This window comes from Dicentrarchus labrax, unplaced genomic scaffold, assembly GCF_905237075.1.
Source record: "Dicentrarchus labrax unplaced genomic scaffold, dlabrax2021, whole genome shotgun sequence".
Lineage (NCBI taxonomy): Eukaryota > Metazoa > Chordata > Actinopteri > Moronidae > Dicentrarchus > Dicentrarchus labrax.
Genome location: NW_026136722.1, coordinates 25,553,105 through 25,568,268, shown reverse-complemented (window position 1 = coordinate 25,568,268; position 15,164 = coordinate 25,553,105). Strand labels below are relative to the sequence as shown.

At 38.9% G+C, this 15,164-nt stretch overlaps 1 protein-coding gene and 1 long non-coding RNA gene across 5 annotated transcripts in view; both read right to left on the bottom strand.

The window, feature by feature from the left end:
• LOC127357022 (macrophage mannose receptor 1-like) overlaps window positions 1-15,164 on the bottom strand; it is a 46,194-nt gene continuing 31,030 nt past the window's right edge. The window contains exons 2-6 of one of the 3 annotated variants that reach the window (XM_051389179.1): window positions 5,227-5,305; window positions 3,836-4,219; window positions 1,765-2,082; window positions 1,576-1,667; window positions 1-1,219 (exon numbers count right to left, since the gene is read on the bottom strand). In XM_051389179.1, coding sequence (XP_051245139.1) covers window positions 1,094-1,219; window positions 1,576-1,667; window positions 1,765-2,082; window positions 3,836-4,219; window positions 5,227-5,263 — 957 coding nt within the window. In that variant the 5' untranslated portion in view covers window positions 5,264-5,305 and the 3' untranslated portion in view covers window positions 1-1,093. The remainder of the gene's footprint in view (window positions 1,220-1,575; window positions 1,668-1,764; window positions 2,083-3,835; window positions 4,220-5,226; window positions 5,306-15,164) is intronic. The other 2 variants (XM_051389180.1, XM_051389178.1) reach the window with 2 other exon arrangements.
• Window positions 8,618-15,029, bottom strand: LOC127357056 (uncharacterized). Of its 2 annotated transcripts, XR_007882102.1 has the most exons (4): window positions 14,765-15,029; window positions 13,762-13,805; window positions 11,032-11,128; window positions 8,618-10,705 (listed from the first exon to the last, which is right to left on the bottom strand). It is a non-coding gene; the product is annotated as an uncharacterized LOC127357056 (long non-coding RNA). The 2 variants fall into 2 exon arrangements; XR_007882101.1 differs by having other exon boundaries at window positions 8,618-11,128.

The following is a 15,164-nucleotide window of genomic DNA, read 5'->3' as shown; positions in this document are numbered from 1 at the left end:
TCAGTTCAAGTTAGTCAAATTTTATTATGGCTTATTATAGAGTTCAAAAAGAAATGATTATTTGATATATATTATATTTAACAAATATTTGATAAACATTTAATAAATTATATGATTTAAATGTATATCATTTCATACAATTATCAAAACTTAACATATTTAATTTCCTAAGAACATGGCAATGATGTACCAAGCATGATCCAACTGCTGTTAGGAGACAGGGTTTAAAAGAAAACAGGACTAAGAGGCTAGAGCCATGCTAGCAGCTCTGTGTTTAGGCACAATGGTGCTTTGAGCTACATGCTAATGTATGTATGTCACAATGACAATGCTAACATTCTGATGCAAAGAAGAAATATGGATTAGCACGTTCAGTGTCTTAGTTTGACGTGTAAGCATGCTAACAACTGGGTTAAATACCATATGCTAATTAGAAAAACTAAACATAAAGTATGCAAATGTGATTTGTTTAGTTCTTGAACGTCCCCTCTTTTTATGTCTGCGGACGTTCAAGAGCATGTTAGAGCCTTCGGTCTATTGGAGCTATTTAGCGTCTGTCTTTGGCATAATCTCTTACAGCTCACCTTTACCCTGACAGGCCAAACAGAACCAGGATTAAAGCAGCCATAACAACAAAGGCAAATCATCGCTGTATTTATACAGTACAGACATTCCACAACACATCAGTTATACCTAAGGTTATGACCCTAAATCAGGAAAAGTCAGTAAATTTCATGGCAGGAAGAATGACCCAATAGCAACTTAACACAAGACAGACACTAAATACTAAACCTAGACGTTCCCTAAGAGGGAGTAAACCTCACAGTTAGCTGAGCTCTTAACATTCACTTAAACTGCTGTAGTTTCACATACTATTATTATTCATATATCTTTGCATTATACTAATTTATGCACACAAGTTATTAACACACATACTACCAAAACATTACCCTGATACTAGCTATGTAGAAATGTGTAATAATGTAATTAATATGAAAGGTGTCCTGTCTTAGTAGAGAATGAAAAGTCAGTTAGAAAAGTGGTATCTCTGAACTGACTGAAAATCTAACAGATAATAAGAAAGAAATATCATTTAAGTTAACATCTTCTGCTTGTTCTCTTCCTTTTCTTCCAAGTAGAAGATCTTTCCATCCGGCTGCTTCCTCCATGTCAGCTTTATGTCCTCACTCAGGCCGTTGTCCTTCAGTGTCTGAGTCAACTGAGAAACACAAACTTTCTTCATTTAGTCTTTATTACAAACATTACAAGAAGGGCATGTCATTTCCACTGCAGGTCACTGACATGCTACATAAAATCCTGTAGTCTTTGGTTGACTGGCCAGATTGCATTGTGTGTCCTACAGTGCCACCTACTGACTGATATTAACCATTTAAAATATATATTATTAAACAAATATAACACTGAGAAACTGGGTTAGAAGAAGAAGAACTTGTTATGCTCTCGATAAAATGGAGTAAGCCTCTTTCAGAACCTCGGTCAACTTCCTCCTTTCCTGTTATGTACTATGATATTCTATGTTCGATAATCTTTACGTACAAAACTCATCATTATTACCTGCTTCAAGATGGCTTCCGCAGCATCCTCAAGGTTCACAGAAGTCTCCTGTTTAGTTACTTTCACCCTCACCACCTGCTGCTTCACTGGCACTTTTAAAAAAAGGGAATATGCAATTAAAAATGTTTTTTTCACCAATATGTAGTACTGTACTATTCAGTGTTGCTGAAGTACTGAATTAAAGCTCACCTATTTCACAGACAAAGTACAACGTTGTATCACAGTCGTAGTCTTCCCATCGGCCATTGTGTATAACTGCACAGGCATAATCACCATTTGGTTCATTATTATTCCAATATGTGAAGGAAGTTGGGCTCCCATCTGACCACTTCCATGAGTCTCTGTAGAGGCCGATCCACACGCTTCGGTTCTGGTTCATATTCTCTATCTGGTCATTCTCAGCTTGGTTCCTCACACTGGCCAGGTCAGTGTAGTGCTCCCTGCAGTAGCTCTGAGCCTCACTCCAGGTCTTGGACTCATTCACATATATGAAGCTGGAAGATGTCACTGTTTCAATGTTACAGCAAAATTGAAAAATGTTGTTAACATGAAGAAATATCTGAACATTGCTACATTTGCCATTCTGGTTTACATGCCATCTAGTCATAACAACAGTTGATACCAGGGGTGCCCAAACTTTTTCACTTGGACAGCCAAAACTGGGACTTAATGGTGGGCCAAGGGCCAAAAGCAAACGTCTATTCTATAGTGTTAAGATGCAAAACTGGGATCCCAAGTTCCCTTAATTGACTGACTTCTGTTTCAAAGTGTCACTCTGTCCACCATGCTCAGGTTATGAAAAAAAAAAAAAAATGAGGGATCCTATAAATAGAATTTTTACCTCACAAGAAATAAAACAGCATAAATAAGTAAATCCCTCCTTATGGTTGGTCAACTTTGGCCCATTGGGCCAGCTTTGGGATGTTCTGGTCTAATACTGTCTACGTCAAAAATGAAGATGGCTTTTTCTGCCGAGCTGGCGATTCCGTTCAAAAAGTGATGACATTCATTTTCAAATCTTCCTGTGTTAAACGCAACAGGAAACTCCTGGTCAGAGGCAAGGAAATTGGTACTATTACTTCACTGTTGAGGCTCAGAAGGACAGCAGATTTTTCACACTGCCAAACACAGGTTTAACCTAGCATCAGCCATTTCCGCATTAAAAGAGCACTTCACGCTGACAGTGAACGTGGTTGTAGAGCGCTACGCTTTCAGAAAAAAAATCCAAGGATTAAGAGAACTTGCTGCCACATACCAATACAGATGATATGGGACGAGCTTGTGGAGCATGTGGCTAACTCCCGCAATAGGGAAAGACTGCTATTAAAAACTAACCTTACATTAGCTGAAGCTATCACAATAGCCACTCAAGTTGAATCAGCTAGTGAGCAAGCTTAGTCCATTGCAGCTGACTAGAAACATGTTGTGCAAACTCAGAAAACAGCAAGCAGGTGTAGACAGCCACGTCAGGGCCCCTCTGCAAAGCCAGCTAATAAACCTACTTCAGCCTCTTCTGCACGTATGTGTTTCCACTGTGGCTCAGAAAAACACCTAATTCACGTGAATGTTTGGCAGCAAAAGCAACCTGTGTCAGACAAGTCTGCTAAGATTCTGAAGCACTGCTGCGCCTCACCCTGGAGGAGGTGGTGGAGGAGAGGATGCTGGCAAAACAAAAACAATCCCTCCCACCCCCTCCACACAACACTGGACAAGCTAAAGAGCAGCTTCAGCAACAGATTCATTCAACCACGCTGCTCTAAGGGACGATATAGAAAACTGTTCCTCTCCACTGCAATAAGACTTTCTATTAATAATTGACTCTGAATCAGCTGCTATAACACTATAATTTCCCTGGACTAAGCTGGGCCTGGTTATCGTATATACTCTTTGAAACAGCAACTTGGGACTGCATATTCAGTCACAGCTGAAAAAGTGCTTGGATTCCTCAGCAGTGTTTTTGTTGTAAAACTACAACTACACACACCAAAAAAATCCAATACACCAAACACCAATACAAATATAAGGTATTATATGGTATAATATCAATAATATTTCAGTGTTTTCAGATTGTTCCGCTGCCCCCAAATGGCCAAAAAATCCATCAATCTACCAAAAATGGCTAGCTCTTAAACTGCAAATACTGTAAATAACTTTATCCTAAAAAAATAACTTGTCTTTTGTGTAAACATCTCATACAGCCCTGGGCAGCATGAGACTGATGTTTGTAGTAGTATTTGCCATTATAATGTGTTTTCCTTACTATGGTAGCAGACAAACTGTGCTGTATCTGTGCAAAGCCAATCCTCCCAGAAGCCACCAGCAGCCATTCCTGCACAGTTCTCATATCCCCTTTCGTTACTGGGTTCACCAGGCTTCCACATCCTGAACTCTGCCTCTCCTTCACTGTTAGAATCCTTCTTTTCCAGTGACCACCTCCAGCTGTTCCTGTCATCGTACAGCCCTGTCCAGAGATGACCACTGTAGTATTTAGGTGTCATGGCCACTTTGTTATGCGCTTCCTCGTTGTCAAATGAGGCCAGGTCGGTGTACTTCTCCCTGCAGTAATTCTGAGCTTCAGTCCAGCTCTTTCCCTTTTCAACAAGGATGTAGATACTGGGAAAACAGGCAGGTAGGAAACACAGTCCTGTGGAAATGAAAAAAGATGAGATAAAGATTTATTATCAAATTGCTGATCATTGACTTTTTAGCACATTCAGTGTTGGGTGTTTATTGGTTTGTTATTGGTTTTAATTAAGTTTACTCATAGAAAATATTTATTTATAGATTGTGGAGATTTATGACACCTTTTAGCTTGTTTTGGTTTGGTCACATTGCAGCTTTAATGTTTTGGCTCACTCTCACTACTCTCTTTGTCCGCTGCTTCAGGCAGCTGTTTTCCGTGAAAAAGCTCAGATTAACCCAGTGTACGCTTCCTACTTAGCACCAAACAGGGGACAACACAAGATATTGATTGGACATTCAGCAGCTAAACAGCCATATTTTTCATATCAGGTGTTGAGACCAAAAACAGATCTAAAATGAAATATTGAACTTACATGCCTTATCAACTTAGAAGCTGATGATATATATATATATATATATATATATATGTATATATATATAACACATATATATATATAAATAACACTAAACTATTCATTTAGAAATCAGATTAATTAAATTAATAACTATATTGGGAGATAGATACAAGATACTGAACCCTGAATTGCTCCTGATGCTGTGAATCGGTGAGTGTGTATGATTGAGTTAGTTTCTGTTTGATGGGCTTTGCCATCACTGAGTGAATGTGTGTGAAAGGGCAAAGTGCTTTGAGTGGTCAGAAGACTAGAAAGGTGCTGTACAAGTACGGGAGCAGGAGGGTTCTATTTAAAGGGGAATCCGTGTGTCAAGAATAACTATATAGAAATGATCTTCTCACTGATGGTCTTGTGTGTTTAGGTCATATAGAGGATTAAATTGAGACTGTTACATAACCAGTTAAAAACTCCTTGCAGTAGGTTTAACTACCAGCAGTAGTTATATAACATAACTTGTTAAGTAGAGCTAATTAACAGTGAGCTACTGATTTGTACCTTACTTTCTCTTCTTATAAAGTGTGTCAAAGAAATACAAACATTAAATTGAACCAACCTGATAAGACCACAAAAATCAAAGTCTTCCCCTCCATGGCAATGATTGCGCTGTTTCCTCTTACCGTTCAATCGTTACGCTGTGAGAGAAATACAAGAGCATGATTGACTGACTCCAATATACACTGATGTGCCACAGAACATGTACCCTATCAATACTTAATTGTTATCAAGCTGATCCAACTGTCTCTACTGTATGTTACAACCAGGTTTCTCCCAGTTTGACTAAGTGAAGATAAATGGAGAATTACCATAAAACTATGATATGTATACAAACCTCTTAAACTCACCAGGACGCTCACTTGAGGAGGTTCTAAGCTGATTAGATCTCCTACACAATATAAATGTTTAAACTTTTGCCAATATGGTCAAGCTACGCATTTTTAGATCGGCTAGATTCTTAAATCATTCATTTTACAGAAACTATGAGCACCAGTATAATTCATTCAGACTTACTTTTATTTATTTATTTATCTTCCTTTTCTGTGTAAGGGACCACCCTTTTTTCTTCCTGCACCGTGTTGTTTGCTGTGTTTGCTGTAGTTACCTAAGGAAGGTTTGCCGTATTTTGATACCTGGCTCTCCCTCCCTCTATGCATGATGATGTCTCTCTCTCTCTCTCTCTCTCTCTCTCATCCCAAATTTGCTTTGAAAAGGATTAAACGTTATTTGCATTGTGCCTCAACAAGTGGGGTTGACTCCACTTTACGTGGGAGAATTCAAATAATAAGCCCAATTTTGTCGATATATTCTCATATTACATTATTAATGTGATTATTAAAAAATAATTAGTGATTTGAATAAATCTCAGTGGCAGATTCATACGGTTTCTCCTTGTATAAAATGCTGATGTTCATAAGAGTTTTCCAAGAAATTGTCCTACAGTTGCGGTTGCCTTCAGTCAAGGAGGATTGATAGCAACTGATCCCAATCAGGGATTTAACAATACACTCAATAAATGATCTTGTCTGTCCCAAAAACACCTCCTGCTCCACTGCCTCTCCCTCCCCCTCTTCCTCTCAGACCCACATCCTCATCCTCTTGTGGGACACCTCCCCCCCCTCCTCTGTCATGACACCATCATCTTCATGCTCAATCGCATCTACACCCACCTGGACAAACCGGCGAGCACTGTTTTTTTACTTCTCCAGTGCTTTCAACAGCATCCGGCCAGCTCTGCTGGGTGAAAAGCCGACAGCGATGGAGGTAGATGCTCCCCTCGTGTCCTGGATTGTTAACTACCTGACTGGCAGACCACAGTATGTGCGCCTGTGACACTGTATGTCAAATAGAGTGGTTAACACCGGGGCCCTGCAGGGAACTGTCCTTTCTCCCTTCCTCTTCACCCTTTACACCACAGTCTTCAACTACTACACAGAGTCCTGTCTGTGAGAACTGAGAAGTTTTCTGATGACTCTGCTGTGGTTGGATGTATCAGCAGAGGTGATGGGACTGAGTACAGGACCATGGTGGTGAGTAACTTTGTCACATGGTGCGAGCAGAACCATCTGCAGCTCAGTGTGACAACCATCCAGGGTAAATGCGTATCTTTCTTGGCGTGTCTGCATCAGTAAAACCCATGGTTACATCGATTATTACATAGTTTATCTCCTCTGCACCCGTGTTTTCGAGGCGCCTTGAACGCACCATCACTATCTTTTTGCGCGGCGCTGACGCAGTTAGTAAAAAGAAAATATGGAGGGAAGCAACACAACAGGTGAAGAGGAGATATTAAGCGTACCTTGGAAGTCACACAAGTCCAAAGTTTGGCGATACTTCGGATTTTATTTTTGTTCAACTGTTATATTGTTGTATAAATCTCAATGATTTCTGCTCTCACTGCTCAGTTAGCCAACTAGAAGAGTGTCAGCTCAAGCACATCAGTCTGGCAGGCAGTAGTATGGGCATTGCACTATGATGAAGTTATTTGCACAATGCACATTGTTGATGTTGGGAAGTTTATAAGTGTTTTGTAAAACAGAGAACACTATTAGTAAAAGGACCTGAGAAAAGGATTTGTTTTTTTTTATTAAGAGGCCAAAAAGAAATTGCCTGAATACAATACATTTAGTATTGTATAAGTAGAGAATGAGATTAAAAACACATGTAATAAAAAAATATTTTTTGTTTGTGATTTTGTGTTAATTAGGAATAAAACAATCCTCTGTCTGTACCATATTGAATTGCATCTTCTTTTTAAGTTGGATTTATTGGTTTGCTTTATAGAAAACAATCAAGTATCAAATACATTAGAAATCAGATGTGGGCTTGTAAATTCTTTGTATTGTGTTGAATCATTTTAAATGGCATCATGAATCGTATCGAACCGAATCGCATTGTATAAAGTCAAATCGTTGTCAAATCATTAATGAATCGCATTGCAACGTGAACAGAGGTGAATCGTATCGCATCGTATCGGCAGGGGGCTCCACTGTATCGTTAATGTATCGTTTCGCTGGCAGAATATCGAGATGTGTATCGAATCGGCCTCAGTGGTGGGGATTCACATCCCTAGTGTAGACACTGTGGAGGTTTACACGTACCTGGGAGCTCACATAGACAATAGACTGGACTGGGCTTAGAACATTCCAGCCCTCTACAGGAAGGGCTAAAGCCGTCTCTATTTTCTGAGGCAGCTGAGGTCCTTCAACATCTTCAAGACAATGCTGAGGATGTTCTATGAGTCTGTGGTGGCCAGTGCTCTCCTGTTTACTGTTGTCTGCTGGGGCAGCAGGTTGAGGGTAGCGGACAGCATTGTCAGAGAGGAGGATGCTGTCCAAGATTCATGCCATCTTGGACAGTGTCTCCCACCCACTCCACAATGAAGTGGTCAAACAGGAGTACTTTCAGTGCAAGACTCATTCCGCCGAGATGCACCACACACTGTAAAACCCGATAAGTTAATACAACTCAAAAAAATAGTTGAAACAGATTACATCAAAAATTTTAATTGACATCAACTAAATTTTATAAGTTAAAAAAACCTTCTAGATTAAGTAGCTTTTACTAGGTAATTTTAAGTGACACTTACATATTTTAAGTTAAAGAAACATTTCAAGTACTTTTTACTAGGTATTTTTGTTATCATAGCACAAATAAAGCTATAGCTAACTTAAATATTTTTATTACCTTTAACATAAAATATATACATTTTCTGTAAATAATTTTTCCACTTTTAAGTTACTTAACTTTTTTAAGTTCAACGAAGCTATACAAACTCCCCTATAATTAAAAACTTTGCTTGATTTCAACTCAAATTGCAAGTTAGATACTTAAATTCTTTTTTGAAACAGATTACATAAATTGTATTAAGTAGCTTGAACTTAAAATACTTTCACATATTTTGAGTAGCCTAAACATAAAAATAAAAAAAAAACATGTTAACAGCCAGATTAAATGAAGTCACTCTTTTATTGAATAACCATATAACATTAACCAAACATTAACCATAAAAAATGTTTGGCAAATGGAAACAAACACTTTAAAAACAGTGCAAGGGCCTTGGGAAATGGCCTGAGGAATTATCACCTCTAGAAGTGGACAATATAAATAAAATGCAACTTTCCATTGTGATGATATATGGTGTGACAGTGTTTTTTAAATGTGTATGCATTTGGTTAATCTGTAAATTAAATACCTGACTAGGCACTGCATCACATTGATGCCAAAATCATAAAAAAACAAAATCACAATAAACCATTCGGCACATTACACATAGTGGCCAAATAAATGTAGATACTGAAGCATTTTGACTCATTATAAGCATAAAGGCAAAATATCTGGTGGTTGACACTTTTCACAGTATACAGGTATATGTGTAAATCACAGAACCCTAATCACAATCTTATTCATCAAACAGTCAAAAGTCAAACAGTGACATCAGAAATAGAAATAACAGTATTTTAAAAATAGTGCAAGGGCCTAAGGAAATGGCCGGAGTAAAGTGTTTTTAAACCATCACTTCTATGAGTGGACGAATGCACGGCATGTCATTTTATCAATATATATGTCTTGATAGTCATTTTTATGGAAAATCAATTAAGAAACTTTTTATGGATAAAGTAACCAGATGGGAAAGTCTGTGGTTAGTTGATTCAGCCAATTAAATACCTTACAAATTCAAGGTACTTCATCACATTCACACTAAAATCAAAGATTTCCATAAACAGTTCTGCTCATGATTTACCAACTGCCCCATAAAGACCTAATACACTTTGAAATATCAAAGAAATGGGTACTGCAGTATAAACAGTATGGCAAAATGTTTTCCATACATCCATACAGTACAAACACTATCAAACTTTAAGGTGGACAATAATACTTTCAAAACGGATCTATAAGATGCTTAAAAAAAAATTGTTTTAAAAATCCTTTCATAGCTCTTTGGTATGCCCAAAAGACAGTAGTGCGTGTGCATATGAAAAGTTTCAAGTAAAGGAGCAACTGTCCCTAAAGGAGCTGACGGTCAAACAACTGTCAGCTAGCTTTGTTTGTTTATACAGTGAAATTACTCCACTGCCAAAATGTCATTTTTAAGGCTCAACACCCTGGGCCTCAACTTTCCATCTTCCAGGCCCATCAAGACTTTCTGGGTAAAATCAAATGTATTGGCCAAGCCTTTTGGGTAACTTAGGTGCAAGGCATAAATCAGTGCAAAAAGCATGACAAATGCGTCAGCCAATGTGGTGCATTCGATAACTATGTTACCCTCAAGCACAACTGCAATCCTCTCTGGGCAGAAGAACATGGCATCTGTTGAATTGGCACTGATCAAGAGGAGCCCAACCGGTATGTCGTCGATGTTTGGTTCATCAGACTGCGCCACCTGAAGACAATAACAGGGAACGGTTACCCCAGATTGAATAAACTATATCCAAAAGATGCTGAAAGAGCAACTTGTCAGAAGACAAAAGAGACCTTCACAAACAATTAATCACATTCCATTAATGTAATTTCTGAACCGTAAAACATTATTATTAAACATTATAACCTTCATGATGGTAGGATTTGTTGAAGGACTGTATTAGACAATCAGTTTTAGCCAGGTGTACCTAATAACCTGGTAATTGAATACATACAGTATATTAACAGTATCATCTCCCCTCACTACACTGAAAATACATATGGGGCACACTAGAGTTTATTTTCTACTTAACGCCATCTCTCAGCCCTGTCTGGAGTCATGGCATGGGGCAATATTATTGTCTCATCTGATGCTACTGAACTGGTATCACTCTCAGACCATAAAACTTTTAGTACAGCCTTCTTTGGAAGCTCCTCAATGTCTACAAGGGAACATAACTGGCCGTCAAAGTCTGGATCTTGGTATGATAAGCAAAAGTCAAAGTCTAGCTTAAACCTTTCTTTAAGCATTGTTTTTAGCTCATCCACAGATTCTGGACGTGAAGATAAAGTCACCTTCCGGACACAATGTCCATGGAGGTATGGACATGAAGTAGGAAATTTTGAGCTGCCATTTCCTATTATTAAAAAGAAGAGAAGAGAGAGATGGATTAATGAGGAACACGCAATCAGGATTTGTTCAAAACAAATTCAGGCAATTTCCAGCAAATTTTAAGTTTTGAATTAAAAACATCATTGATCTATCTAGGCTTGTCATGGAGGGCAGTGTCACTAAAGGCATTTTGATTGTGACATTACACCAGTGTTTTTCTCCACACTGCTCCATGACACTGTACAGGACCCCACTTATAAAAACATTTTAATCCTGTAAGTCTCTGATCAAAATAAATCTTTTTTGTGTCAGCATTAAATGCCCATCGATATTGAATGCTGTGAGACTTACTGCGTCATTTAACTCCGACAGTTGATGCACAGAGACGTTGCCTGAGGATCTCAGCTCAAATGACCTTAAATGTTCACTGTACCAGCACTCGTACTTCCTGCAAAGAAAGGAAACAGTTATTCACAAGCAGTATCTGCTCAATCCTGCAGAATTGTGGAAGTCCTCCAGTCTGACCTGCAGAAACAAACCAAGCCATTTGCATACTCTGTGCCATCTATGGAGACCTTTGATGAACTGTATATGTTTTGGCTATCTGTCTCTGTCTCTATGAAGTCTTTTGCCACTTGAGGCAGTGTGGCAAATTGGACAGAGGTAACACTCGAGGCTTGTGTGTGGGGTCTGAAAAATAATGGCGCTCTGAAGTGATACGCCATCATGTGCTGATGCCTGGTAGAGAGAGTTTTCAAGACATTCTTGAAATTGTGTGTGTCATGTATCACCCTTTTGAAAAAACTGTTTTCCCTTGAACCTCATGGTCCATAGGTGAACAAGAGGCCCAAAACGCTTTGTCAGTTCTGGGTAGTGCTCAACATAATGATGCTTGGGTCGGAGTTTAAAGCCTGGAAACACCGCTTGAAGACCCTGTCTGTGATCACTTATTTTAGTCTGCATGTACTGGATGGATTCCTCTGTGAAAGATGGACACAACACCAGCTGCACAATTTCTTTAAGGTCCATCAATATGGCCCATACTTCATATCCTTCAAGGACTTCACTTCCTACCATTAGTGGTAATAACCTCAGCAATGTGGAATTTTCATGCCCATTCCCGCCAATGCTTAGTTTGGTTGCAAAATTCTTTGGGATTGGTTGTGGTTTATCAAGCCTATCAGAGTGCTCATATGGAAATGTGCGATATTCAAGAGTGAAATACTTAAGATGAATCATCTCACGGATGCACAAGGCAAGCTCAACTGGCACAATACCCTTAAACAGGTTGTGAAGTATGTCAGTTGGGAAACCAGTAATGGGATGAAAATGCTGCAATGTCTTGCTGAGAGCACACTCACCTGTAACACCAAAGTGAGTTGCATTTTCCCCTAGCACAACATTCTGCACATCATGGCAGGCCCTTGTTCTCATGCTAAACTCTCCTTCAGAAACTTCACTGGACTGTATCTGGTCTGTACTACAGCAACAGAATCGGGAGACACTGTGCTCGGAAACACTGCACAAAGCCTGTAAGACCATGGGCAGCCAAATTATCAGATGCAACACACAACACAGTGCCTCTGACACACTGACCAACAGTTTCAATGAAAATGCCATCCTGCTCAAGAGTGTGCAAGTCTTTTAACAAAGGTGAAATAACACTTTGATAACCACACTTCTGCAGATCAGGTACTTTGCATAGCAGAGCCAGCTGTATGACATGCAGGCTCGACCTACACTTACTGGGTATACTGGCAAGCAACCAGTATACTGCACAAAGCTTGTGGATCTTTCTAGCTGTGCCTAAAGGATTAGCTATTTCAATGTCATCCACGTACAAAATCAGTGACAATTTCAGCTCTCCTGTATCTGACAATAACTGATTTTCTTCTAAATATGTTCCATCTTCATGGGACATGTACATTCCAGGTGGTGATGGTTTGGCTTCTTGAATCTTGTCAAGAAGATCAGTATTTTTAAACATTGTTTGAAGCATCTGTAGTATTGGAACATACACTGCTGTGTGTCCACTGGAATCTACAGTATATTGCACTGGCATTACCAAAGGGTAGTTACTCCTCACAAATGTTTTCTTTCGCTTTGCAGTTGACAGCTCTGCCCCTTCTGATGTCGCACTGACAAAAACATTACTTTTCATTAAAGCTTCCACTAATTCATGAAGAAGGACATCACTGATAGACTCTTCATGCTCCTGAAAAACCCTGATCACAGAGTCTCTTACAAGAGGTTTGGACATATTTGTGCCAAGATTTTAACTATATCCTGTATAGCCATCTCTGATACATGAAGAACACTGTGCATTTTCAAGAACAAAGAAGCCAAATTGTTTCTCAATTGAGCTTGCCATTCACCAGTGTCATCTCTAGACTCAGGAGGATTACACTCAGGAGTATCCAGCTCAGGAGAATTCTGTGAGGGACCACCCTCATCAGATTCAACTTGACTTTGCATTGGTTGGCTGTCAGTTTAGGTCAAAAGAATCTCATTCTTAAAATCTGAGACATCACAGTCAGGATGATACCTACTTTTATGGGCATTGAAAGAGGAATACACATTAGTACGGTAGTGACAATTTTTGAATGGACAATCCACCATCTCGTGTTGTTTTAAATGTGTCCTTAAATGACTGACAAGACTTTTATCATTAAACAATTGCTTGAATCCACACACAGGACAGATGAATGACACACATCCCACCTGACTTTCACTGGGCACAACTGTCTGAGTATGTGACCGTGTTAAGTGAATTTTCAATGCATTTACTGACTGAAATGTGCAGATAGAGTCATCACAGAGACAAGGCAATGGGCTGATTGAGGAAATATTGCTATGATGCAAACGAAAGTGTTCAAGCAACTGTGCCCTTTTATCAAAGACAGGAGCAGCACAAAATTTGCACCTTCACGCCATTGGAAAAGTAAAAAATATTTCCCCAGAATCCCACCCACCAGTCAGGTTTTAGATCAATGTCAATGCTGTGCACTGAACATTAATTTACATTTTAGTACCTATGTGCAATAAATGTCTCTTAAAGCTTATTGTTCAAAATCAACATACCAGATTGAAGACTCTGTATATCAGCCAGTTGCTTCAGTTTCAGCCTTAAGAGAAAGGAGAAAGAAGAAAAACACCATGTAAAATATCTGGAAAGCATTTAACACAAACATACCTAACATTACAGGCATTGTGTGAAATACGGTGCTGTCTCAGATCCCACACTACAAACCTAGGACATCCTAAAACCCTCTGCTTTTTTTACTTTATACTGTAGAGTTTACGTTCACGCTGAAAGGTTCAAAGGTGATGAGCAACACAGAAATGTGACCAATAGTGAGCAGACAGCTAATTGAACTAATGCATGTCTTGCTGATGCCTACAAGCTTTGCTAACTTAAATTCCAAACCATTTAAACAGGCTGATTGATGCATTTAATCTCTGTGACAGAATAAAGTCCTTACTTAAAACAGTCCTTATATCACTAAACAATATATAAACAAAAAGCAACTACACTCCAGGTTTAGAAGAGAGATAACTTCAGAAGAGGACGTTATTTTAAATCCTTTTCAGTAACAACCCTGCACAGATTCGGCGGGACACTTGACCCCTAATTCTCACACTGATTAACGTTACAAGCCAAACAGTTTAATAGTTAACTTGCATTATGTCACACAAACGCAGAACACACGCTACAGTACAATGTTATCACATAAAATCAAAGTTAATGTAAGTTAAGACCTTTATGCAAACCACTAACATTACTCAGACATGCATGCCAATGAACGCGGTCGTGGGCCGCCATTTTGTGTTTTTTTTACCAGAGAACTTCAACACAAACACAAACTTTCCACTTTAAGGTGAAAAATAATATAACGTTAACGTTATCGCTTTTCATGTGTAATGAAGCAGTATAACAAATTAAGATAGCTCATATCACATTGACTTTTCAAATGCATGAAGATAAATGCATTTAATGCAGAAAATAATGAAGATTAAACAATAGCAGCCGTCGCCGTTGCAGCTGCTAAATATGGTGCTAACGTTAAATCAACAGGTTACTCACCAGATTAGCGTACTCATAGACAACATCAATATAACGGCGGTCAGAGTGGTCAGCAGCACAGCGGAGAAAGTGAGCTGAGCAGGTTGAGACAAATGCTGCATGTCACAGAACGTTTCACCTTCACTCGCTGTCCCAGGCGAATTTACCAAGAAAAAATATCTCCTTTTCTGCTTTCACTTCAAAATTTAAAAAAGTTTACTAACTTGTTTACAAATTACAAGTTTCTCATCCGATGCGAGCAGCAAACATGGCAGACTTTTCCAAGGCCTTGGTGAAGAAGCACGTACGCACATGCGTGACGTCAGACATCAGACACAGGGATTACCGTCAAATTATTTGAGTACAATGACTAAAATAACTTAAAGTGGTTGATCACGGTATACTTTAAATTACAAATCAG